Source organism: Trachypithecus francoisi, unplaced genomic scaffold, assembly GCF_009764315.1.
Source record: "Trachypithecus francoisi isolate TF-2019V2 unplaced genomic scaffold, Tfra_2.0 Lachesis_group21, whole genome shotgun sequence".
In the NCBI taxonomy this organism is placed as follows: Eukaryota; Metazoa; Chordata; class Mammalia; order Primates; family Cercopithecidae; genus Trachypithecus; species Trachypithecus francoisi.
The window spans coordinates 5,809,627-5,836,508 of record NW_022681467.1 but is presented as its reverse complement, the minus strand read 5'-3'; the positions used below and the strand labels follow the sequence as shown (position 1 = coordinate 5,836,508).

The 26,882-nt window shown below is 39.7% G+C and overlaps 1 protein-coding gene across 7 annotated transcripts in view; it reads right to left on the bottom strand.

The window, feature by feature from the left end:
- The window catches only part of RALGAPA2 (Ral GTPase activating protein catalytic subunit alpha 2), a 325,653-nt gene that overhangs the window by 67,704 nt on the left and 231,067 nt on the right, over positions 1-26,882 (bottom strand). For 6 of the 7 annotated variants that reach the window (XR_004431099.1, XM_033185462.1, XM_033185460.1 and 3 more), the window contains one exon: positions 18,381-18,508. Coding sequence is in view for 6 of the 7 variants with exons in the window: in XM_033185462.1 (XP_033041353.1) it covers positions 18,381-18,508 (128 nt within the window). In the remaining variant the exon portion in view is untranslated. Of the gene's footprint in view, positions 1-14,893; positions 15,357-18,307; positions 18,509-26,882 lie in introns of those variants that run through there. The other variant, XM_033185463.1, reaches the window with a different exon arrangement.

Here is a 26,882-nt window from a genome sequence, read left to right as displayed (position 1 = left end):
GGACAGGCATTCCTACGGTCCTCCAAGGCATGACGGACAAACCACTGCCACAGAGGACTGCCAACGGTCATGTTAAGAAGCTGTCAGAGCAACGTGGATACATCTGTAAGAATGTTCCTCCAGCGTCTGAGAGGTTCACCAGAGCCATCAGGCCGGTTCTTACTATAAAATACACAATCCTTTCCCCACTAAAAGTTGACGCCTCCCCCTACTTAAAACAAAACATTAAAAAATCGGCCCAAACTGACATTCTCCTTAAAGAAATCTCAATGATACAATTTATAAGATTTTCAAAAGATTTTGAGGGAGACAACTTCCAAGGCACAAAGACATAAACTCATCTAAAAAGTCAAATACAGTTATGAGGTACATCAAAACTCATGATTTTTGAAAGCAATATAAAATTAGGATTCATGAGACCACGTTAAAGTGAAAATAAGGAGCCCAAGGAAATCAAGTATAGCAGGAACAAAACGCACGCTTTAAACACTTGCTTCTGTGGACATGGGAGCAGAGAGAACTCTATTGTTTTTATGATTTAACTCTCTGGATTAAGAAGTCATTATTTAAATCAGTTATCTTTTTAGTATCCATATTAAGTTATTTCCTCCCATGCACACTGTAAAGACATCTTGTGGTGTAATTACATAAATGGCACTAGAGTCTACTTTCCCCTAATTAGAAATTCCTTAAAATGTTTGCATAACTGATTTTAATCCAACTAACATCTACTGACTTCTTATGATGTTAGATGCTGGAGACTAAAAGATGAATGACACATAGCTTTGCCTTTAAGGAGCTTGCTGACCAGTGGTGGGGCAGACGCCTCGTACTGAGCCAATGTGGTCAGTGCTACACCAGCTGTGGAAGACAGAGAAATGTCCGTTGGCCTGTGGCCCTCCTTGGACAGGCAGGCTGCTGCTTACCTCGCAACAGGCTCACTCTCCTCCCTTGAATCTATGCTGGCCTTGTGACCTGCTGTGGCCAAACAGTTCTGAGACTTCCAAAGTGATACTGTGAAGAAGCTGGCACCTCCACTTGGATCTCTGGAGCCTGTAGCAGCCATGTCAGAAGCCTGACTGCCGTGAGAAGAGCCAAGCTAGGCAACTGGAGGGGCTGCTGAGCCACGGATATCCGGCCAGCCCCAACCTGTTCCAGCTATGCCAGTGCAGGTGCCAGATGTGAGAGAGCCTGAGTAAGAACCACCCAGCTGAGCCCAGTCAACCCTTCCATGAACCATGGAAGAGCCTTCCTCCACCATTTTGCCTTTAAAAATCTCTGCAAAAATCTTTATAAAGTTCCTTTTTTTTCGAGACAGTGTCTGCGTATGTTACGTTGCTCAGGCTACAGTGCAGAGGCTATTCATAGGCACAATCATATTGCACTACAGCCTGAACTCCTGGACTCAAGTGATCCTCCCACCTCCTGCATAGCCGGAACTTGCCACATCATGTCCAGCTCTTGCAAAAATCATTATGCTTAATTTTGTAAGTTTGCAGACTCTCATGTGAGAAGACAATGTTAGGACTTCTATTAATATTTATCTTTTTATCTCAAATGACGAACTCAAGCTTTACTGAAATTTAACACGTGGCCTGGCGCTTGCACCCTTCTTGCTAGGTCATCTATCAGACTGTTCCAGGTCAGGTTCAATGTATGAGCTGTACTAAGAAAGAGAAGGAGAGGGAGGGAGGGGCTGGCAGTAGAACCCTCATTCACTTTCAGCACAGGGTGAGGTACCATGGTTTACATGAGCCTCCAAACTGAAGTGTTGAACTTTATTAACTTATAAATCATATTATCTTTACAATTTACTGTCCTGAGGCAGGGCATGACCATGGAAATCTTTTGTCGCACACACAAGTTTGCCATTTATCTCACAGGAAAGACCTTATAAAAGCTGAAAGTTGAACATAAAGATGAGTTACTCATTTTTCTTTTTTATGGAAAGACAAATGTTCTAAATTTGGTGACCTTTTCTGTGATGACAAGGAGCTGAATTCGTTCATTCGGCGTGTACTCACTGAAAAAATATTTACTCTGTAGCAGGTGCTGAGGCTACATCCAGGGTTGGTATTCACCTGGAAAACACCCACATGGCTGGTGTCCTGGTCAGTGCCCAACTGGTGCCCTTATGTACCCACTGTTAAATATTTCCACTGTCATCTTTGGAGGCACCAGTGAACAAAACAGACAGAAATCTCTAGCCTCATGCAGGGGGTATGGTGTGAGTAAAATTAGTGAATTACATAGTAACCGAGAGGGTGATTGCTCCCTGAAAAAATGCCTTAGCTCCTTGGAATGGGCCATGGACACTGATGTAATAAATTATAATTGGTGTATGAGTATCTTTTTGTAAAGCAAACAAATTAACAAAGTTATGACATTTCCCACCTATCAAGTTGTAGATGACACACACATGAACTAATGAGAGGTACACAAAAATATGAGAATGATTTGCAGTAGCAGCTAGAAATATTCTTTCTCCTTTGAGCTCCCATGACCCTCTGATTCTCTCTCTTGTATCTTGTGTTTCAGTGACTCAACAAATACTCACTAGGCACTGACCACAGGCCCCTCCCAGAGCATGGACCACATCCTACCCTCTGTCACAGTTATAATCCATCCTGGCCATGAAGCCCCCTGAGGCCACTCACCTCTGCCTGCCCACTACAGTGCTTGCCACAGCCATACCGATGTTGACTGCAAGAAGAACACGGAAGCATGGCCACCCTGATTTACCACGGCACATGTGACAGGGTCTGGGCCCTGAGATGTTCTCCTAGTGGGAGCTGAGAGAATAAGCGAGGGGCCAGGCCCTCTACACTGCTGCATCCATCAGCTCATCTGTTCATTCATTCTTCAGTCTTATATTTATATATACTTCATTCCATATATCCTTACAATAATCTGTCTGGGAGCGATTATTTTCCTCATTTTACTGTAAGGAAACTGACAGAGGTAAAGTATTCAAAGCCAAAAAACTAAGTTATTATTTAATTTAAACTAACATCAAAACCCAAGGTCTCTCAGAGGTCAGCTATGACATGTTACCTGCTAAGCTGGGCATGACAATAAACAAGACATACTTTAAAATTTATCTGGGACTTGTAGTAAAATTGCTGCCACAAAGGAAAGAGAATATTCCCAAACTCTTCTGTGCAGGAACTCTTCTCACTGAGAACCAAGACTTGACCATAAGGGTCCAGTGTTATGGTGTTACATGGCGTAACTGATGTAGAAAAAAGTTTTACATTGCTTTATGTTCCCTCTAAATTAAAAAACAAACAAAACATGTTTACTATCCTACTGAGTTATTGCCAGGGACATTTTAGCTAAATAATTGGTCTACATAACAAACCCACTGAGGAAACTGGCTGTTCAGCTCATGCACACACATGGGCATACTAGCTCTGACAGCATACTGCAGCTCTGGAACTCCAAAGCATGGCTGACCTGCTACCTTATTGAATCTTGATGACCTAAAAAGTGATCACTGGACAGATTAATCCAGAGAAAAAGAGCATGGAATCAGAGTCTGGAAATTTATATCAGAGAAAGCCAATGTAAGTTAAAAGGAAAGCGCATCTCATCCCAATCTGAGCTGAAACCCACACTTAGGCTAAAATTCTATAAAAAATGGAGTGGTTTAAACACCGCATGTTCTCACTCATAGGTGGGAACTGAACAATGAGATCACTTGGACTCGGGAAGGGGAACATCACACACTGGGGCCTATCATGGGTGGGGGAAGGGGGGAGGGATTGCATTGGGAGTTATACATATATAAATGATGAATTGATGGGTGCTGACGAGTTGATGGGTGCAGCACACCAACATGGCATAAGTATACATATGTAACAAACCTGCACATTATGCACATGTACCCTAGAACTTAAAGTATAATAAAAAAAAAAAAAAAAAAAGAAAAAGAAGAAAAAGAAAAAGAAAAAAAAAATGGAGTGGTTTATGTGAAGTGCTTTCCTTCATCAAACTTTCTGCACAAATTATATGCATTTGACAAAATTATAGAGCACAAGTACAAAACTAATCTGTTTCTTTTTATTCAAATAATTTAGATGCTGTTTTCTGATGTAGTCTTCTGATGTGCATATGTCATTATAAGCAAAGAATGCTTATCCTGTTAAAGAGGCATACATTCTATTTTTCTAAATCAATGAGTAAATGGTATTTCTGAGACATTCTAAAGAGGCTCTTCTTTTTATAGGGGTTAAAAATTCTACGAAAATACTCCTTAAATTTAAAACTAACTTACATTTTTACTGATATTCTTATTAAAATTGGTTTCTTTGGAGTATAAATTCAATTTAAACTCAATTCTTTTAGTTTCAAAGGTGGGAAGAAAACACATATCACAGCTAAGCTGAACTCTCAGCAGGCAAATGTAATGTGATGACGGTTGCCATCTTCTGGGAGAAAGCTATGGCTCTTGGATGTTAAAGGCAGGGCATGATAGTAAGCAGCAGCAGCTCTCTCCATCAGCTCTATGCCTTCTTTAAATTCCACTGAGGATGGCAGTTTGGATGGAGACCCTAAAATCTATTCTGTCCATCTGTTTTATTATTCTTAGAACAACTGTCAAAAGTTGCCCAGGGATCAAGTTGCAAACATACTAATTTGCCTTTGAAAAGTAGGCCCTGGGGGAATTCTGGAACTCTGCTTATAAATTCAGAATCCCATCAGCCAGCAAGCCTGCCCTACCCTTTGTGGAGGTATGAGACTTTGCACTTCCAGGCATACATCTGCCTCAAAGCCGGGATGCACTGATATACTCACATCCCACTTCATAGGCAAATGAAGGGAGAACCAAAGGGACTTGGCATCTTAAGGGCTGGCTTGTTCCATGACAAGCAGACCCTGAGGTTTCAGGAGGCAGCCCCTTCATTGATGTTGGTGGATTAAGGACCAAAGCTTTGTGCTGGAGAGCTTAAACAAGTGGACAAGGCAGAGGGACAACATATTCTGTGCTCTTTTATATCCTGGGACCAAAGAGGAAGACTGAAGACTGAAATAAAGCATTAGAAAAAATAAGCTAAAGAAGGATAAAAATCATAAGCCACTAAACATTGCAGCATTTCATTTTTGTGATTCTGATGAAAAGAGTTACAAAAAGACCATTTAAACATACAGAATATCATATGTAGGTTTTCTAAGGAATAATGAGAAATCACCCGAGAGTTGGCTATTTAAAATATTGTGGCATTTTGGGGACATGCTGTCTTATTGGAAACTAAAGCAGCTGTGCACTTCTCAAGTTGAATGTGTTAAAAAGGCATGTGCAAAACACAATGTAAACATTAAAGTGCATCTGGACTCTGTAGTGGCTGGCACATGGGACACCTGATCATCACGGAGGAGAAAAGGGAGTGGGCACTACCACGGAACCCTGCAGCATCCTTCCTTCCCCCACCCTGGCCCCAGTGGTCTCTATCAAAGGCTTTCAAAGCACAGGGCCTCAGAAATGCATCTGAAGCACAAAATTCGAAGTACCCCTTTTAGAGTTTGGTAAAATTCCTCACTGGTAAAACAGAAAGGACACCCCTTCAAGGCTAACATGATGGCATTTGGGTCGTCCTCACCCCCAGGTTACCAAAAAAGTATTCTGCTTTGATTTAAAAATTTACTTGAGTGTGTTGCAAATTACTCCAGCACGGAAACCTGCTGGGAGTTCACTGCATACACCAGGGCAGACTCTGCACAGAAGGGACCACCATTTGGACTTGCCTGCTTTGTCCTTCTTTGGCTTTGCAACGTCTCTTATTCTAATAAGGCATGTATTATCCTTTTCAGAGATTTGAATAACAGAAAGTCTCACTTTCAAAATATTGCTTATAATCCCAGAGTCTACTAAATGTTCTGTGGATACTGTTTATGGCATTCTGTTCCTTTCAAAATGGGACTGATAATTAGTAAACTGAAATTTGATTAATGTTGGATTAAGAGGTTCTGATGTCTCGCTGCAATGTGTTATTTCAGTCTGTGGGCACTAGAAGAGATTGTCTTTAGGAAACTTGTTCCCTTCCCTTTCCAGAATAGAAGGATGGGTTTAAAATCTTGATTTTTTTTTTTTTTTAAAGAATTCAGTTTGTAGTCAATAGTTTATAATGTAGGATTCAGTTTTTGTTTTTTTTTTTCCCTCACAGTTTTTTGTTTGTTTTCTCACTTTGAAACTGGGGCCAATGAATTAACTATTTAAGAGAGAACAAAATAAACCTGAAATAAAAGTCTTCTTCCAAAAATGCCAAGGGTGGGCCTTCCTGGTTGAGTCTTAGTGATTTGGCATGGATAAACGGTTCAGACAGCTTTAGATCTCACCAGGCTTTGTACCCGCTTTTGATAATATTAAGAACTCCTCTGAAAACAAAGGACCCATCTGATACAAGTATCAAAGCCTGTGAAAAAGACTAGATAATATTTAAAGGGAAAATTAATAATTTTAAAAAGAGATTAAGATTTTATTAGGGTTCATTAGGATTATAAAAAGTCCTGTAATGGCCAGACTTTTTTCTATGCTTCATGGCCAGAAGAGTCCATGTCTCTTCCTTGCCTGTGTTTTAAAATTTATAATCTTGTTTGCCTATTGCCGAAAAGTGTGGAAGAATCAGGAATAATGGCTCCCTTTGAAGCTCTGTCATTCCCAAAGTAACCATCTGAATGCTAAAGAAATATTGTCATTTATCGAATGACCTTTTGCTCTTTGAATACTCAGACATTAATAAACGTTAAATGCTTAGCAACCCTAGCAGCACTATGAAAAAGGTAAGTCGGGTCAGCAAATACCCTCTTGCATGCTTTTGATATGACGACCATTTCCACTTTTCTAACAGCTTTCTAATAGCAAAAATGTATTTGGGAACAACAGTGGAATTTGTGTCATCATGACCAAATGATTACGGTGCAAACCCGAGATTCTTCTGGGGCCCAGCAGGCTTCTGGTCCCTATGGAAACAAAACCTCAGATATTGTCCTCCACTCAGCTGGAGGACGAAGCGCCAGGAGGCTTTTGTGCTTGGTGAGATTTCTTCCACAACCTTCCCGCAACAGACCCTAGTGCTTCCTCCAGACTCTTTTCTAATTGAGATGCAAATTAATCCCTCTGGCTGATTACACTTCCCTTAAAGCTACTGACAAATGCAGCTGTAACCAGAGTTTGCGGACTTTCCAACAAGTGACTTCAGCTGTCAGTATTTGCATGCGCAGCCAAGGCCTGCCTGCTCCAAGTCTCAGAGCTGTGGAGAGCTTCCTTTAGGCATTACAAGCCCGTTTTATTTATGTGTATACAATTTGCATACAATTAACAGTTAAAAAAAAACCCCACAACTAGGTACCTAGGATTTATAAATGGACTCTGACACTGAAATTCACTTCTTTCTGACCCAGGTCTAGAGAGTCACTCCTTTCTCAGGAGGCCGAGGCTTTGAAGGTACATTACATTTCCCTCCCACTTCCTTCTTGTCTGCAAGGTTTCTGACTTTAACAATGTTTGAATTCAATCTCTCTCTCTCAAAAACGAACTAAATAAACTTATGGCCTTAAGAAAATGGGATCACTTCCTTTATAGTGATCTCGATAAGATTCTGTCAGTTTCAAATCAAATATGAAGTTACCATTCTAATTGCCACGATTCCCATATAAATGTCCTTCAATAACTTTGGGGTGATGTTAGAATGAGTATTTAGCGCACAATAAAAATATGCACAAAACACCCAGTAAGAAGAAAAAACCACAAAATCCAATTTTTCGGTAAAAATTATTTGCTTCCTCTTGAATCCTATTTATTTTTGAGTTCCTACTATGTGTCAGGTGCTATTTTAAGTGTTCAGGATCCAGCTGTAAACTAAAGATTCAAAAATGGAAAAGAGGGAGTTAATGTGTATGTATGTATGTATATATATATACACACACACACATATATATACACACACACACATATATATATACACACACACACATATGCATACATATTCTGGTCCTAAGGTTCTATTTCGCCTTGGGCAATTAAGGTTTTCAATTTTGAAAAAGTGTCATTTTATAAAATATGATTTACTTTTGGCTTCTGTTTTTCCAAAATATTTCTTACCAAATTACTCTTCAGCTTCATCCCTCCCCCAGCAGGCCTTCACAGACACACACACACACACACACACACACAACACACACACACACACTCATAATATACTAGGGGACAGCAGCAGAATAGAAACAAGACCCCCACTGGGAAAGCCAGCACTGCTGGACAGCCACATCTGAGAGAGAGGACAGAGGAGGCCCAGGCTGGCAAGCAGTGAGTCAGAGCAGAGATGGCTATAGGAGGGAGAGGGTCCTTGGAACAGAAGGGCCTCAAGGGCCGTGTGAAGGGTGGGGCATAGCAGAGTGGCTGAGAGGGGACTCCCAGGATAGGGGTCATCCCAGTGGGAAGCAGCATGCTCCCCATGATGGCTGGCAGTGAGATGCAGTGACCCACTAAGGAAGGAGCTGAGAGAGGGGGGCAAGAGAGGAAGAAGAAAGAATGAGGCTGTTCTTGATATTCCCCTAGATGGAGCATCAGCCTCGTTTCTCCACAGGCTGTGAGGTTGAGACTAACTTCTGAAGGGATGGTTGTTTTTCTAACAGTGAGATGTCACTCTACAGCAAAAATAGCAGAGTGTACCGCCTTCTCTCGAGATTTCTCCTGCATCTTCGCACTTCTCACGGGCCTCATTTCCATGCACCAAGAGTGGAGGGCAGCTCCCAACCCAGGCAGCCAGCCTTTTACACAGAAGAGGGCCTTCTGCAGAGCACTGAATGGAGGGTACTCTACCAGCCTTTATTTTAACACCTACAATGTAAAAAAGGAAATATTTCCTGAGGCCTAACTCCACAGTTGGGCGGTTCCAGTTTTTACAACAGAGGTTTGAAACTCCAGTATTTGCAAGGGCCAGGCTGATAATATACAACAATTGCAGGTAATGCTTGCTGGGCGTTCACTAAGGAACAGGCACTGTTTTACTTGCTTGGCCCATTAGCCCTGTCACCAACTCAGAGAGACCAAATGGTGGGTGCCATGGTGGTGGTGCCTGGTACCAGGCCTGAGCACTGGGGAGACACCAGGAGGGACTGTGGTGACCAGGACAGCACATATTCTGTGGAGAGACTGATTGTTGTCCATAGAAGGAAGGCCCCGTTGGGTCAGATACTCTGATTCTTTAAGAGAAGTCAAAAGTTCAGATTTTTTAAAAATGCAAACTCTCCCAATTTTTCAGCATGGCTGACAAACTCAATTTTTAGTTTAGGTTTTTGGTAATGTGAGGAGGACAACTGCAGTTAAAACACAGCCCATCTGTGGGCTAGATTTGGTGCGCTGGCAGCTGGTCTGCCCACTCTGGTTTTTGAATGTTTGACTTGACATTGAGATAAAGCTGTTTCTTGGTTGCCTCTATTCACTGGTCATAGTTCTGCAGACTGACATCCTCTTATAAAACCTCTCAGACTCCTGAAACAATTACTTCTTGGTTTTAATGGCTCCCCATTTGGTTACAATTTCTCTGGATTTGCTCTGGGTTGGTCCAGGTCCCTTTTAAAATATGGCCCCAGGGCAGCACACCACCTTTGGATGCTCCCTGAGGCTGCAGCACAGGCCGTAGTTCCTGTGATTGGACCTCATGTTTCCTATGCAGAAGTCTCAAGAGAATGCTGGTGTGGCTGGCTGTTGCATCACTCTCATCTCTCATCTCCAATCTGTGGCCAGCCAAAATCCTTAGACATTGTTCACAATGACTGCTATGAAACCACATCACCCTTCCTCTGTACACAGGCAGCTGATTATCCAAAGTTCAGTACATAATGTTACATTCTGCCCTCTTAAACCTCATCTTGCTGGCTTGGGCCTGGAAGTCTCTCATCTGTTGAGATAATCCTAATGTGTGACTTTGCGTCGTGTCAAATTAGTTAACCCTCTCAGCTTTCTTACAAATGGTGGCTTGATAAACATGTTTTAGACCTTTGTGAACGTTACTGAAAAAACTTTTGACTGGAAGAGGGGTTAACGGCAAAGCTGTGGCATCGAAACCATACAAGATACACAAAGCTTCCCGCTGACTGGTGCCCATGAATTAATACATTTTAGATTTGGCCACAATGAAGTCACCCAACTCTTAGGGGCCCGTATTTCTCTCTTATACCTGCCAGATGATAATAATATTTTATTTTAGATTTTACCAAAATCAAGATGTATATGCTTCCTCTAATCTCTGAAAATAGTAATCCTATAAAACACACAGTTAAGTGTATTCGGGATACCTTATTCTTTGTCAACATATTCTTTTCTGAAGGCTCACAAGCTATTTAGCAACCTAGTCCAACAATTTTACAAAGGATCCATGCAACATTCCAAAATTCATCCTTTAATCCTTTTTGAAAACAAAGAAAATATTTTCCTGTTTCCAATTTTGGGTATATCCTTTATTCTACATGATTTCTAAAAAAATATTTCTTATGGTTCTGAGATCATTTGTTCTACAGCCAGATACAGGTGATCCTCAAGTCTGGAGCTTACTTGCAAGAGCCATTGATTGATTGACTGACTGTATTCTTAGCAACTTGAGTTTTAATTCATCCACTCAGGTACTTCTCGGTCCCTTCCCATTTGAAGGAGATGTGACAGAGAAGACGGAAGTCATTGAGATACTGGCTAACAGTGCCCACCTGCTAATTTACAGAGTCAGGAGCTCCTCTTTGAATCTGATGTGAGTATTTTAACTACGAACGCATCAAAGACTACAACCTTGTGCAGCTATATTGGTTGCTCCTCCATGCCTCCCCTTTTTCTTTCTCAGAGGAATAATTTTAAGTTTTTAATAAAAATCCCCTTATTAAAAAATCTCTAATTCCTCATTCCTTTTTACAGTCTCAACCCACCCAGGGGAATATGTGATTTCTTCCTCTGAACTCTTCTTTTTGTATGGTGCTTCCCAAGTGTCTAGGGTACAGGTCTCCCAACATTTTTTTCCCATTCTTTTTTTTTCCCCCCTCCCATTCTTATACAAACTCTAGTGAAAGCTCATTACTTTTTGCAACATACAACATCAAAAATCCATTCCTTCAAATTACTAAGAAATGGATCCAAAACAAAATAGTAGTGCCTCTTGTTTGCGTCATCTCTCTTCTGAGAGATGAGATTGTCTGCCAGCCAGGAACTTATCAAACATGTGTCACCTTTGGTTGAATGTAAGTCAGAGCTGATATCAAGTAGTAGAAATCCCCACTACAGCTATATTTCGCTTTGGGCCTGTTTAGAAATTTGGATTAGAAAAGCATGGTCATCTCTCCCACCTGGGGGTATAACTCCATTCTGGCTGCTGCTCTTAAATGCAGTCCCTCTCCCATGCATTTTTCATTCACAGGCACGTGTTGATCTCACTCAGGAGTGTTTTCTTTGTGGTACTGCTATTATCTGATATGTTTTAACTTCTTACCTTGCAGTAATTCAGTTCTAGGTCCTCTTATACCCAATCCTCCAGGTGAAGACTTGAGTTTGCTGGGACCAGTCATGGAAAAAACCACTCAATAGGATGTCTCTTTCTTGGCCAGTCTGCTGAAACTAACCCTTCATTTCTCTCTTTCCTGCTTTTCTGTGAAACCATTCTCTCCTATTCCCCTGTCTTTATCTCTACCCCCTCCTTTCAAGCCAATTCTTCAAATGGCCCAGAGAGTTCTGTCTGCGATTCTCTTACCATACCACCAAGAGACTACTGTTCGATTCTTTTCATTCTCTCTACACCCTTGCAAATCTAGCAGGTCCCACACAGACTTAGTCCACCTCCTTTACCTAGATATCCAATCCATCATCCATCCCCTGCCACTGCCTTTGATGAGACCTCCGCTCTCTCTCTGAACCCCTTCCATGGCCACTTAAATGCTTTCATCACCTCCATCGTGTGTGTGTGTGTGTGTGTGTGTTCTGTACTCTGCCATATGGAAAGCATCTGTCATTCTCAAATGTGATGATGTGATGTGCTCTTTCAAAGGCTGGACCATGAACAAACATCGGCCCCACATTTGGAGTATCTTCACATTTCTATTCCTAGTGGCAAGGACTGTGCCTGGTGCATGGCAGGGGCACTGTAAATGTTGACAAATGCTAACTGGTGCTGCCTGGCAAAATAGAACACATGGTACCATTTTACTTATTTTCTGAAATGTATGGAGATGAATGGAAGAAATTAAAGATCTGTCCAGGAAAAAGAACCAAAGATCCTACTGAACAAGAAAGAAACAAGGTTGTTACAGCTTTGGAGAGGAGTCATTTTTGAAGATGTGGAAATTCGTAGCAGAATTTAGCAATGAGATTCCAAAGTCATGGGTCTAAGAGAGAGACACGCTGGTACTATCAAACACATATGTTAACTGAAAATGAAAGTACATTTCACTTGTGAAAGAATGAGATAGAAAATTATTTTTTCTTAGGCAGTCCAGTTCTCTCCATCAAATGCTGATAGTTACAGTGAGTAGAGATGGTGAATGCCATTGAGACAATTGTTCTATTGAAGTGGACGTTTATTTTAAAAAGCCACCATCTGTTTGATTCAGGGTGAACTCCTCCTAATGGGCACACTGCATATTGTGTGGCAACCTTTCCCCTGAAACAAGTTATCTGACGAGGGCAATGAAAACCTTGGCTCAAATGGTTGTGGAAACTTCTATCAGTTGACCACGATTTGATTTTGGATTCTTTAGTTGGCTTGGGAATGGTAAACACAACATGTGGCAAGCTTCCCATTTACAACCCTCTAGGCACAGGAATAGGCTCATTGATTGCCCATGAGGGATAGAAAAAGCAGATGGCAGGTGAGTTGGCTCTCATCACTCAGAAAAGCAGTGGCCACAAGATGAAGGCTCCACTTGACAGATTTGATTTAGGCCGCAGAGGACATCACAGGCGAACCCAGAAGGGACAGAGGGGCTGGGATGAACTGTTCCTGAGGGTGCTTTCCAAAGATACCCCTACTGTGCTTACTTTTTTTTTAATCATGTAAGACAATGGTATTTTTCAGTCTTCTATGTGCCTTTGCTGCAGAGTTCCAACTGTTCACTCAGCCAAGGGCCTCCAAATAAAAACTCCTTTGATATTGATTCTAACTGCATTTACTTCTCATAAAGACCCCCAAAGGGAAAATTTGCTCCAGCAATGCCCCCATCCTCAGCTTAATCAGAAATGTTGCATTTTCTTAAACATAGTGGACAAAATTAATATGTAACTGCCCACATTTCCACTTCTAGTTAAATATTATAAAAACTGAATCCCAACTGACACGATTTTAAAGCAGTTAAAATTAGCTGGGGAGAGGACAGAGAGACAAGAATAACTACTCCAAAGTAATTCCATTGGCTCGTTTCTTTAGTTGTCATCAGGTTCAATTTTGGCTATGCATGTCCCCTCTCTAAAAGATTTATACAAGGTCTCAACTAAACATGTCCTTTGTTATAAAACAGTCATTCTGATCCCTTGAAAGTGAATGACATTTGGATGAAATGAGCAGTTTGGCAATGTTTTCTACTTAACAAGTATAATCTAAATATCAGAAACAAAATGGGGATACAGGGCCGCCTATATTAAAACAGTCTGAGTTGACAAAGAAATGTCCCTTTGTCGGCACTCACCACTGTACCTAGGATCCCAGGGAAACAGGTAATAGTAATTCCTTTTCAGAAGTTTTTGTCTTATAAATGAACTTCTCTTGTAGGGCTGTTCATACAAGCTGCTTTATTTAGTAACAGATTCTGGCTCATATGCCAACACAATTTTGCCAACAGATAGGCTGCCAGGCTTTAAGAAGGGAATCAACTCTAATAAACACCCAGGAAGAGAGATTCCCACCGTGTACTGGGGTGTTTGGGGACAGGCTGCGGGCAGGGCTTCATGGGCGCGAAACCTGAACATCTGCACGTGGGAAGTGTGTTCCCTTTATGTTGAGTGTTCATGGGAGCTGACTCCCCGAGGAGTCACACTCTCCTGATTCAGAACTTGCTTAAAATGCAGAAAGAAAGCAGTAGTGCCCCAAGAAACATGAACACGAAGGAACCCTATCATATCTCTTCATAGTTGTGTTACTTCCCTGTATTAGCTGACCACTTATGGTGACAATAAAGGAAAGGAAAAAGCATAGCCTCTTTTCCTGTCAATCCTCTCTTGCTAATCAATAAACTGATAGTACAGAGTATTGGTAGAATATGTGCACATAAAGAGTGAAATACTCAGTCGGTTTTGTGTGGTGTTCCCATTCTTCTGGTAAGAACAAAATATATACGCATACATAAGCTATGAAATATGAATTGCATAATTTCAGCGATTCCATATATAAGCTAAATACTCATATTTGCATATTAAACTGGCATTGTACAATATAAAGAAAAATGGTATGTCTGCAAACATACCACCCCAAACGTGCTTGATCTTGTCTGACCTCAGAAGCTAAGCAGGGTCGGGCCTGGCTAGTACTGGATGGGAGATGAGTGATAAGATAGTCCTAACAATTTAGGGGCTGAGTGCAGTGGCTCACACCTGTAATTCCAGCACTTTGGGAGGCCGAGGTGGATCACTTGAGGCCAGGAGTTCAAGATCAGCCTGGCCAACATGGTGAAACCCCATCTCACCCAAAAACACAAAAAATTAGCTGGGTGTGGTGGCGTGCACCTGCAATCCCAGCTACTCAGGAGACTGAGGCTGGAGAATCGCTCGAAGCCAGGAGGTGGAGGTTGCAGTGAGCCGAAATCATGCCACTGTACTCCAGCCTGGGCAACAGAGCAAGACTCCATCTCAATAAATAATAAATAAATAAATAAATAAATAAATAAATAAAGATAATGCTAACAATTTAAATTTTTAACATTTCTTTACTTGGAATAACATTAAATAGCAAATAAAAAATATGATGACAAGTTGAGAGATTACAGACAAATGGGAAAACCTTTATATTTTAGGGGCGTTAAAGGCATTTTTTCCTATGTTTTGAAAAAGAAGCCCTATATTTTCATTGTGCACTGGGACCCTCAGGTTGTATAGCCAGCCCTGGTTCTAGGTGTGCCCAAGGTACTGCTGATCTCCTCAGCCCTTGGGAGATTACACAAGCTGGTGGGGGTGGGCCCTACACTCCCTCCCCACTTTTGCACCTGACATCAGGCAGCTGTGGGAGTTTACTCTGGATGCTGTGCTAAGATGAGAACTTCCAAGGTGGGCATGAGCAGAAAGAGTTAGGCAAGCTTGACTTCCTCGAGGATCAACCAGAACACCATCTCTGCTGGAATCTGGCTCTTGGGTCCATCACAAGCACCTGATGAACTTGAAAATGCATACAATCCTGGAAAAACGCAAGTTTATCACTCATGAACAATCTGAGTCCTTGTACCCTCTGCCTGGAACGCCATCCCCACTCTCTGAGGACTGTGTCTCTCTCATCCCTCCAATTTCAGCCCAAATGCTCTCTCCTTGGATAGGCCTTCCTGTGCCTTGATCCTTTTTTACCCAAACTCTCTATTTATTAAAAGTTTCTTTACCGAACTTCTCTCAATTCATGTATGTTTTTATCAATGTGCGGGTTTTCTCTGTGAAGCATGTAGGCACAAACCTGGTCTACCTTTCTCCCTGCTGTAGCCTCAGCTCTTAGCACTGGACTTGGCAATAGTGAGTCCACAATAGTTGTTTGGAAAATGAATAAATGTAACAAGACACCTATAATCAGAATTTGTTAAGTTATTCAGTGGTTTTCAAAATTCAAATCTAAGACTCATCTCAATGAAGCAGCAAATTTCAGACATAAGGTATGACATAATCAATGGACTTTTGCTAAACCATATGTGGACTTGGATTTAACAAAACATAAAGGAAATAATTATTAATAGCTTAGGTAGTTTTTTCTTTTTTGAGACAGAGTCTCTCTCTGTGGCCCCCCAAGCTGCAGTGCAGTGGTGCAATTTTGGTTCACTGCAGCCTCCGCCTCCTGAGTTCAAACAATTCTCCTGCCACAACCTCCCGAGTGGCTGGGACGACAGGCGTGCACCACCATGCCTGGCTAATGTTTTTGTATTTTTACTAGAGACAGGGTTTTGCTATGTTAGCTAGGCTGGTCTCAAATTTCTGACCTCAAGTGATCTGCCCACCTCGGCCTACCAAAATGTTGAGATTACAGGCATGAGCCACCATGCCTGGCCCACAGTTCTCAAAATTGGTAATTTTTAAAGAGTAAAAATCCAAAAAACCCTTTTCCTTATTGTTTTCTATTTTTTTCTCTTATTATATTCCTTATTTCTGTCCTGAATATTAGCCCTTCTCCAGATAGAAATTAAAAGAATAAAGTAGTTAAATGATTGCAAAGTTTTTCCCACTAACTCCATCTCTATAAAAAATTATGTATAACAGTTTATTTCTTGTTTTAAACAATTTATTTGAATAACATCAACTAAATTTTCTCCAGGTACAAGACAAAAAAAAAAAGTTTAAAATATTGATAATGATCAACATAATAGTTATTTAAACCTTTTTCCTAATTTCTGTACTATATTGTTGTTTGAGATGTCAAGTTAGCTATTTTGTGAGTTAGAGTACATTTACTAACACACGATAGCATCAGTAGCCCAAGCTGGTATCCACATTAGTCCTGATGTGTCACTGCTTGAAAAGTTTTCAAAGTGATGCTGAATAGTATCCTTTGAACTTTTAAAAATAATGTTTTCCCTAAACCTGATTATTCCAATTGTATCACATTCTTATTTGAGAAAGCAGTATTAAACAAAACAACAAAGCAAGTATTTTATAATGAGAAGTTCAATAAGTAGAGAAGGTGACATGACAAAAGTCACAATGGAATTAATATAAAATGGAATTTTCTCATTTGTAAAATAAAAAAAAATTTTTTTTGGTGCCTTGGTCCAACATACTTGACTGATGAGTGCCCAGCTCGTCCTAGCTGACATGCAAACTGACAAACCAATCGCTTCTCATTTCTGCCAAGAGGCTCTTTTTAACAGTATGTGAAATAAAAACTCCATGCTGAAGGCCAAATTGACACCAGCCATAAGATTACGACTAGAGTGTTGTGGAAATCACTGCAAAGAATGCCATCTCCAAAACACTCACCACCAGTCTGGACAAAGCACGAAAGGGTACACTGAAGGGAATAATGTTGCCCTGGCCCCTGGGGGAGGGACCAGATGGGACCTAATAGCTCTTTTCTACTACTCATTTCTATGATAATTTTAAGTTGCCACATGGCATATGTATTTTTTTTTTTTTTAATCTAAAGGCAGAATATCAGTCAATGAAGTGACCAGGATTTTAATGAGAGGTATTTTTTTATGAACTGTATCTATTCACATGGGATAGTTTTCATCCACCCCCAACTCCCACCTGCTATAGCAACACATCACTTACTATTAGGTTGGGAGAAGTATATATAGAGGTCAAACACAATATGTTTCAAATTATTATCAATACCAATTAGAAACAAAGAGATTCTAAGTTTTATTAGGAGGTCAAAAAAATTTTTTTGCATCAATTTTATGAGGTCACCCATCTTAATCTCTTTTTCTTATACCTTGAGATCATGCTTGAATTTAAGGATTACGACAGGCAAATTAATGTTTGAGGAAAAAATTTTAGGAGTGAAATTTATTCTATTTTTGGAAACAAAATCAGGAACTAGAGAAGAAAATATCAATGATTTGGGGAAATTACAAAAGAATGTCTAGCTATTCCTATTGATAAGTCCAAATACAACTTAATTCAGGACACCTTTCCCTCTCCTCTCAACCAGATGCAATTTCTATCTCTTCCGATCTTCCAGAAACTTACTTGCAGTTCTCAGGCGGCCCTGTCCTCTCAACCAGAAGCAATTTCTATCTCCTCAGATCTTCCAGAAACCTACTTGCAGTTCTCAATGCGGTACCTGCCACATTCTTTGATTTATTGGGGTCATTTCATTTGCTGTGGTTTCTGGTAGGCACTCTGAATGAGCAATACGTTTTGCTCAGCATCCCACCTTATACACAATGGGCTGCCACAAATAAGAGGGATACAGGATGAGACTGAACATGGGGCAAAATACCTAAGGAGATATGAGCATCTCATAGTCGTCACAGCTTCTCAGACACAAACGTATGTGAGTAAATTATGAAAGTAAACTCTAAGTTTAATGCAGCACAAAATTGTTATATTTAATATAAATTAACAAATGCTATGAAAAACCACACTGTTATTTTTAACAGAGACTGAAAAAAATTCTCTTTCCTCTTCAATTTAGTTTTGAATACTTACCTCTTATGAAAAATTGCCAGGAATCTTGATTCTGGGATGGTTAGTAAGTTATATATTTAAAGCAAAAAGATACAAGCTCTGGTAGAGTGGGATGAGGCACTTCACAGCCCTGCTGGCGTTGATGCACGTGGCACATACAAGGCTTGGCAGCAGCTTCCCACTCACTATGGCTCCATCGAACAGAGGCCCAAAAAATGGAACCTGTTGATTTGAAATGGAAAAACAAATTTTAAAAACTGGTAAAAGTCAAATTAAAGATATGAGAGTAGCTGACTGATGTCAGACCTGCAATAAGCATGTAAGCTGTCACCCACAGAGCAGACACTGATGTTAACAGGACGCAGGTCCAGGGCTTTCAAATCGAGTGAAGCAGGACTGCTCCACAATGCTCCTCTACTAGGCATTCTCCAGCCAAACTTTCAATGACAAAATCTTACCAGGTTATTCGTTTTTTCTCTTCTGTTGTCATTTATAGAAATGGCGTTGCTCTTAAGTGCCTGCATCATGTGAATTATGCAAGATACACAGACATGCTTCACTGCACAACACTAGTCTTGCATCCATCTGAAACCAGTTATGGAATTGGTAATGTTCCTGCCATGGGTCCTGATGTATATTAACTCTTAAAGGAGATGATGACGATCCCCGTCAACAACTACAAAGTCCCACACAGTCCTCATTCTTCTTGACTTTTCCCCACTCTGCTTCCAAGATACTGTATTACCTTCATTTCCTTCTACTTTTTTTTGAGACAGGGTCTCCTTCTGTCACCCACCCTGGAGTGCAGGGGCACAATCACAGCCCATTGCAGCCTAGAACTTCTGGGCTCAAGCATCCTCCCACCTCAGTCTCCTGAGTAGCTGGAATTACAGTCACACCACCACACCCGCCTTCTGTTTTTAATAGAGACTGGCTTTTCTTAGCTGAACCCATTTCTGTTACGTGGAAAACTCACAAGTTTCTGTACTTGCCTTTTTTGGATTTATTTCTTTTCTCTCCTTTTTCCCCCATGAGAATTCCTTTAATTTTATTCACTAATATGGAGATTGTAAGCTCCATGAGATTACAACTCTTACATGAGCTCCATGAGATCATGTAACTCTTATATTCATTCACTTATTACTTGCCTATTCATGTATTCAGAAAATATTTATTATGTGATGGACACTGTTCTTCTCACTGGGGAAACAACAGTGAATAGTACAAAAATCCCTGAATTTATTGAGCTTGGAATTTATTGGAAATTACAGATAATAAACAGTATAAACATATAAAATATATGATAGGCAGGAAAAGTGCTAAGGTAAAAATAAAGCAGGGAAGAGCAATAGAACTTGATATTTGGGAGGGGTCTCCAGTTGGCTCTAATGGCCAGGGAGGGCTTTAAGGAGAGGATGACATTTCAGTAAAGGCCTAAAGACAGTGATGAATGAACCACAAGCTATGAGAATGTCTAATGGAAGAACATTCCAGGCAAAGTAACAGCACAGGCCTTGTGGTGGGAGTAGAATTACTATGTTTAAGCAACAGCAAGGAAGTCACCATGGCTGGGGCCAAGCGAGTAAAAGGAAGAATTAAGAGCTAAAGTCAAGCAGATCACAAGGGGGCTTTATAGGAAGTTTTAAGGGTTCAGGATTTCTATTCCGAGTAAGATCAAAGCCTCCGGAGGGTTTAGGGAAGCAGGGGATGTGATCTAACTTACATTTCAAAGGTATTGTTTTGGCACCTGTGTTGAGAAAACTGCAAAGGGGAATTATGCAGACTAGCTGGTGACTACTGAATAACCTAGGCAAGAGATGGTAATGGCTTGGATCAGAATGGCAGCAGAAGTGGAGAAAGGTGATAGATACATTTTGAAGGTAGAGTTGTCAGGATTGGTTGAGGATGGTTAATAAGACGGGAGAGACAGAGAGGTGTCAAGGATGATGACACAGTTTCTAGCCTGGCCACTGGAAGGCTGTAGCTACCTTTTCCTGAAATGGAGAAGACTGAGAGGGAGGGTCATTAGCTCAACTTCAGACATGCTAAGTATCCAGTGATGATGTATTGAGCAGGTGTAGATATACCATGCTAGAGTCAGGGGAAAGGCCTAGGTTGGAGCTGTTCATTTAGAGACGATGCTTCTAGCCATGAGATCAGATAACATCAACAAAAGATCAAGAAAAGAGACTCAAGGACTCTACGCTCTGGCTTTCCAATGTTTAGAGCTTAGAGAAATGAGAAACAATTAGAAAAGAAGTGGCTAGAGATGGAGGAAGAAAATCCCTTCTAAGTAGCACTGTACCTGACACACAATTGGAAGGCAAATACCTGCTAAATGAGTTACATTCATTAATATTTTAAATAATTTAAGTTAATGAATGTGGGTCTCCATCCTAGGTCTTTTAACTTCTCTCAAAAGCTATTTATTTGTAAAGCCCCTTTTCTGTGGTTGGCATTGGTGAAGGGGCTTGGGATACAATAATGAATGAGAGACTGTCTCTGCCCATAAAGAGCTGACATGATAAGAAAACTATGGACTAACATCTCTCAGCAATGATGCAAAAATCCTTTATAAATTTTTAGTAAATTAAATCCAGCAAGATTTTTAAAAAAGGACAATGTATCTTGATCAAGCAGAATTTTCCATTGGAACTCAAGGTTCATTTAACATTCATAAATCCATCAATGCAATTTATTTTAGCAATGTGCAAAAATTCACATTGACAAAACACAGAAAAAAAATATGACTTTAACAGATACAGAACAAGCATTAAATAAAATTTAACTCATTCATAATTAGAAAAACAAAACAGAACAAAAACGCTCAGCAAACCAGGAACAGAAGGGAAATGCCTCAATTTAATGAGAGCTTAAAGGGGGGAAAAAAGGTGTCATAATTAATGATGAAAGATTAAGTGTTTTCTAAAAGGGATCTGAAAAGGCAAGGATGTCTATGTTCACCTCTTCTACTCAACATTTTTGAAGATCCTAGTCACTACAATAAAGAAAATTAAGAGAAAGAAAGAAGAAGGGTAGGGGAGACGAAGGGAACACAAAGGTTAGAAAGAAGTAAAATTGTTTTTATTCACAGATAACACAATTATGTATATGAAAAGTCCAAAGAAATTTAATTAGAACTAGTGAGTGAATTTTGATAAGTCTCAGCAAACAATATACTCCTCAAATCAATTATATTTCTGAATGTTAGCAACCAACGATTGGGAAAAGACCTGTAAAAACATTGTTTATAATTGCATCAAAACAGCATAAATTTGATAAAAGAATATGCAAGACATCTATATTGAAAACTACCAATGACGAGATAAATTAAAGACAAGTTAAATAAATGGAAAGATGTACAATGTTCATGGACTGGAAGTTTCAATATTGTTAAGATATCAATTCTGCTAAAATTAAGCTATAGATTCAACAAAACCCAATCAAAATTCTGGCAAGCTTTTAAAAAATATACATGTACCAAACACTTCTAAGTTCACATGGAAATGAAAAGACATAAATTAGTCAAGATGATAATAATAAGACTTATATTACCTAATTTCAAGGCACACTATAAAAATATAATAATTAAGAAATCATTATAGTGGTACCAGGATAAACAAATATTTCAATAAAACAAAATACAGAGTCCAAGAATAGAGTCATACCTACATGGTAATTGATTTGCAATAAAGGCAGCATATCAGTCTGGTGGAAGAAAAAAGTCTGTTTCAATAAAGACATTGGAACAACTGGAAAGCCATATGGAAAAGTGAACCTCGACCTCCATCTCATATCACACACAAAAATTGAGAGGATTATAGACTGAAATATTAAAGCTCAAACCATAAAGCTTCTAGAAAAAAATATGAGAAAATCACCACGACCTTAGGATAGGCAAGGATTTTTCAGGGTACAAAAGGCATAAATCATAAAAGAAAGAAAATACATTGGACTTTATATAAATTTCTAAAACTCTGCCCATCACAAAAATGAAAAGGCAAGTTATACATATTCACCAAACAGAACATAGCCACAAGGTCCATCCAGAGGAGAACAGATTAAAAGTTTGTGTTATATTCACCCAACAGAATATTCCACAGTAATGAAAATGAATAAACCACAACTACATGCAACATCATTAAAATAATTCAAATACAATGATGAGTGAAAGAAACAGACACTAAAAAGTTCATACTACATAATTCCATTCCCAGAAAGTTCAAAATCAAGTAAAATGAATCAACAGGCCCAAAAGTCAGAGTAGCGGCCACTTTTTCATTGTATTAGTGATTGAGATGGGGCACGAGTGAGAATTTTGGGGGCTGGCAATACCCTCTATTTTGATCTGGGGTGGTATTACACAAGTGTGTTCACTTTGAAAACATCCATCATACTGTACACTTACAATTTGTGTCCTTTTCAATATTAATATATTTCCAAGGAAACGTTTTCCAGGAAACAGCAAGAATACAGAGGATCTGAACAAGACAACTAACAAACTCATCATAAGGGAAACATATAAAATACTCTACCCAACAATTGCAGAAAACACATTTCAAGCATGTACAGAATACTTTTTAAAATTGACCATATCCTCAGCCAAGGATCCACGAATACAGTCAGCAGGGTCTAATTCCAACCTGGCACCTCCTTGTGTATGGCTTGCAAGCTAAGAATGCTTTTTTACTTTGTAAATAGTTGGAAAATAACTAAAAGAGTATTTTGCAATGTGAAAATTATGAGATTTAAATTTCAGTTCATAAATAAAGTTTTAATGGAACATGGCCAGAGTTATCCACTTACACACTTTCATTTTTTTTTTGGAGACACAGTCTCACTCTGTTGCCCAGGCTAGAGTGCAGTGGCTCAATCTTGGCTCACAGCAACTTCCACCTCTTGGGTTCAAGCGATTCTGGTGCCTCAGCCTCCCAGGTAGCTGAGACTATAGGCTTGTGCCACCAAGCCCAGCTAATTTTTTTGTACTTTTAGTAGAGACGGGGTTTCACCATGTTGGCCAGACTGGTCTCGATTTCCTGGCCTCGAGTGATCCATGCACCTCAGCCTCCCAAAGTGCTGGGATAATAGGCGTGAGCCTCCGTGCCTGGCCCACTTACACATTTTCTATGGCTATTTTTGCACAATAATGGCAGAGTTACTTAGTTGTGACAGACTCAAGGCCTAAAATATTTACTATCTGGCCCTTTACAAAAACTGTTTGTTGGCCTCTGTTCTAGGTCATAAAGCAAATCTCAATAAATATCAAGGGGTGGGAATTTTACAATCCATATTCTGTGCCCAAAAAGCTATCGACAATAAACAACAAAAGGATAATTGGCACAAACCTCTACGTTTAGAAATTAAGAAATACACTTCTAAATAACTCATGGGTCAACAAAATATTGAAATGGAAATTTAGCAATATGTCAAGCTAACTGATAAAATAAGACTAGTAGATATTTATAACTTATACCTTATAGCAGTACTTACAGGGACTGTGTAGAATCAAATGCTCATATTACAAAGAAATAAAGACTGCCACACAATGAGATAGGCACCCATTTCAAGAAGTACTGAAAAACCAAAAGAATCAAACAAATCCATGTCCTTTGCAGTAACATGGATGCAGCTGCAGGCCATTATCCCAAGCAAATTAACACAGAAACCGAAAATCAAATATCATATGTTCTCACTTATAAGTGGGAACTAAACACTGAGGACTCATGGACATAAAGTTAACAACAAAAATTGTATAAAAAGATGGCAACAACAGAAACTGGGAACTAGTAGAAGGGGGAGGGAGGGGAGCAAGGGTCGAAAAATTAACTATTGGGTACTAAGCTCAGTACCTGGGTGATAGGACCATTCATACTCCAAACCTCAGCATCACGCAATATACCCAGGTAACAAACCTGCACATGTACTCCTGGAATCTAAAATAAAAGTTGAAAGAAAAAAAAAGGTTGGTTCTTTGAAAAACGTCTAATACAATTGACATTTCTTTGGCAAGGTGAATCAAGAAAAAAAAAGCACAAATAAATAATATTAGAAATAAAAAGGAATCCAACTATAGATACTTAGAAAATATACATAGCTTTATGCTATAAATTTGAAAATTTAGATGAAATGGCCAAATGCGAAGAAAAATACAATTTAGCAAACACAGACACAAGACGATATATAAAAGCTATAATTCTATGAGCTTTAAAGTAGATGAAACATAGTGGAAAAAAACATTTTAACAAGGAAAAGCCAGCTCAGATGCCTTCACTGGCAAATTCTATAAAATCTTCAAAGAACAAATAACTATTATTTTGGAGAAACTTCCACAGTATAGGAAAAGAGAAAACAAACTCATTTCATTAGGCTAGCACAATCTTAATACCAAAATGAGGGGCCAGTCTCACTCATGAACATGCATACAAAAACCCTAACAAAATATTAGCAAGCCAATTCCATAATGTGCAAAAATAACAATATCATGACCAAGTCGGGTATATCCCAAGAACACAATTCTCAGTAAAAATCAGTCTGTATACAACCACATTAATAGACCGAATGACAAAATTTGGGTAATCATCTCAAAAGACATTTAAACAAGTGTTTCATAAAATTCAAAATCCAGTTAAGGAAAAAAATTCTTAGCAATCCTGAAATAGAAAGGAACTTCCTTAATCTGTTAAAGAATATCTACAGTATTCCAGAGCAACTGCTAAATAGTGAAACATTGAAAACCCGATGTGGGAGACTGTGAAGGAGAAATGAAATGTCCCCCTACATCACATCTACCAACATTTGCACTGGAGATCCTTGCCAATACAGTAATGCAAGACACAAACAGAGGATTATGAAGTAGAAAGGAAGAAGTAAAACTGTCTTTTTTTAAATGATATAACTGTACTCACAGAATCTCCAAAATAATCTATGGCATATGGTCAGAATTAGTAAGAGGGTTCATCAAAGTCAATGGATACAGAATAAATTCACCAAAAATCCAAATGCATTTCTGTCCACCAGCAACAAATGTTTAGAAAAGGAAATATTATTTACAAAAGCATAAAAATATAAAATGATCTAACAAGGAAAGTATAAAGAAAGTTACAAAACTTTATTCAGAGATGTTAGTCTAAATAAATGAAATGATAGATTTGTTGCTGGACTAGAAGACTCAGTATTGTTGTGACTTTCCTTCCTAGACTGACCTATTGATTTAATGCATTGCATGTATGTATCTTGACAAGCTGACTCTGAGATATTTACAGAAATGAAATTGACTAAAAAAGCCAAAGAAGAACTGGGTAGGGACTTGCCTTACCTCATAGCAAGATATATCCCAACCTGTGACAGTATGAGTAAGGCACATGGGACCAGTGGAGTTACAGGAGGGCCTACCCACACAGCCTCCTGCTTGTTTGATGATTGCTGAAAACTCATTCACCAAGCTAACTAGGATATACTCCCCCATAAGTTGGGGATACTGACCCATAAGATATGTTATGTCCTTTTTTCCTATCCCTATCACGATAGTCTCTGACTTTAGTTTTTAGTACTTAAGGAGTACTTTGGTACTTAAGTACTTCCTAGAAGAAGACAGTGTTCTCAGTGGGAAGTGGAAACTGATGGTCAGGTATTTTAGGCTCTGCAGACCACTGGACACTGAAGCAGTAAAGGAGACTCCAGTATAGACAGGGTGAGTGGTCCTGCCAGGAAAAACAGTGCTGCTGCTGTACAAAGTGGATGGGGAAGGGTTCTCATGGAATACTCACTCCTGATCCCATGCTCAATGGTAAATTTAATGGAAGACGACATCAAGTATTAGTCCTAAACAGAACCTTATCTCGGTATTTCATCCTGCTGAGCGTGTATATTTCACAACACCTAAAGTTTCTGAGTGACTCCTAAGTGCCCTCTCCTAGCATGATGACCAAAGCCTGGGGATTAACAGGATTTTCCACGACTGCACACAAACTGAATTTCCTTACCACCTGCAGATTAGGAGCTGCACGTGGAGCCCCTATCATGTGTTCCTTGACTAAAGAAGTACAGTGCTCAGGGGAGGCACACACCTAGAAGGTGCAGCCCAAATTAATTTCTCTTTCTCAGGTTTGGGTCCAGATGAAGACACTTCATATCCAGGGACTCTTCTTGGCAAGATATTGTGAAAGCAAAGAAAGCCTTTTGCAGCAAAGTGATGACACTGAAGTCCATGTTGCAACACTAGCCAGCATGCCAGCACAAGGACGTGCCCAGTTGTTGGAGCAAGGACAAAAAAGAATCCTTGGGACACAGAAAATGATCTGAAAATACCCATTTGATTTGTGGGGATTAATCTTTCAAGGATGCAATGCAGACATCTTGATTGTTCCAAGCAGGGCAATGAACAACCGAACTCCGTTCCGATTCCTCACAGATAACCTCCAGCCTCCAGGATTGGAATACTGCCGAGAGGGAGGCCACATTGAAAAGGACAAATGAAGAATGTACGTGGCTTAACTTACCCAGTTTGGTCAGTTACTCATTCTGCTAAAAAAACTGCAGGTATTGTGTTCATAACAATGATATGACTGATTTCTATGTCCAGATTTTTGGCACTGCC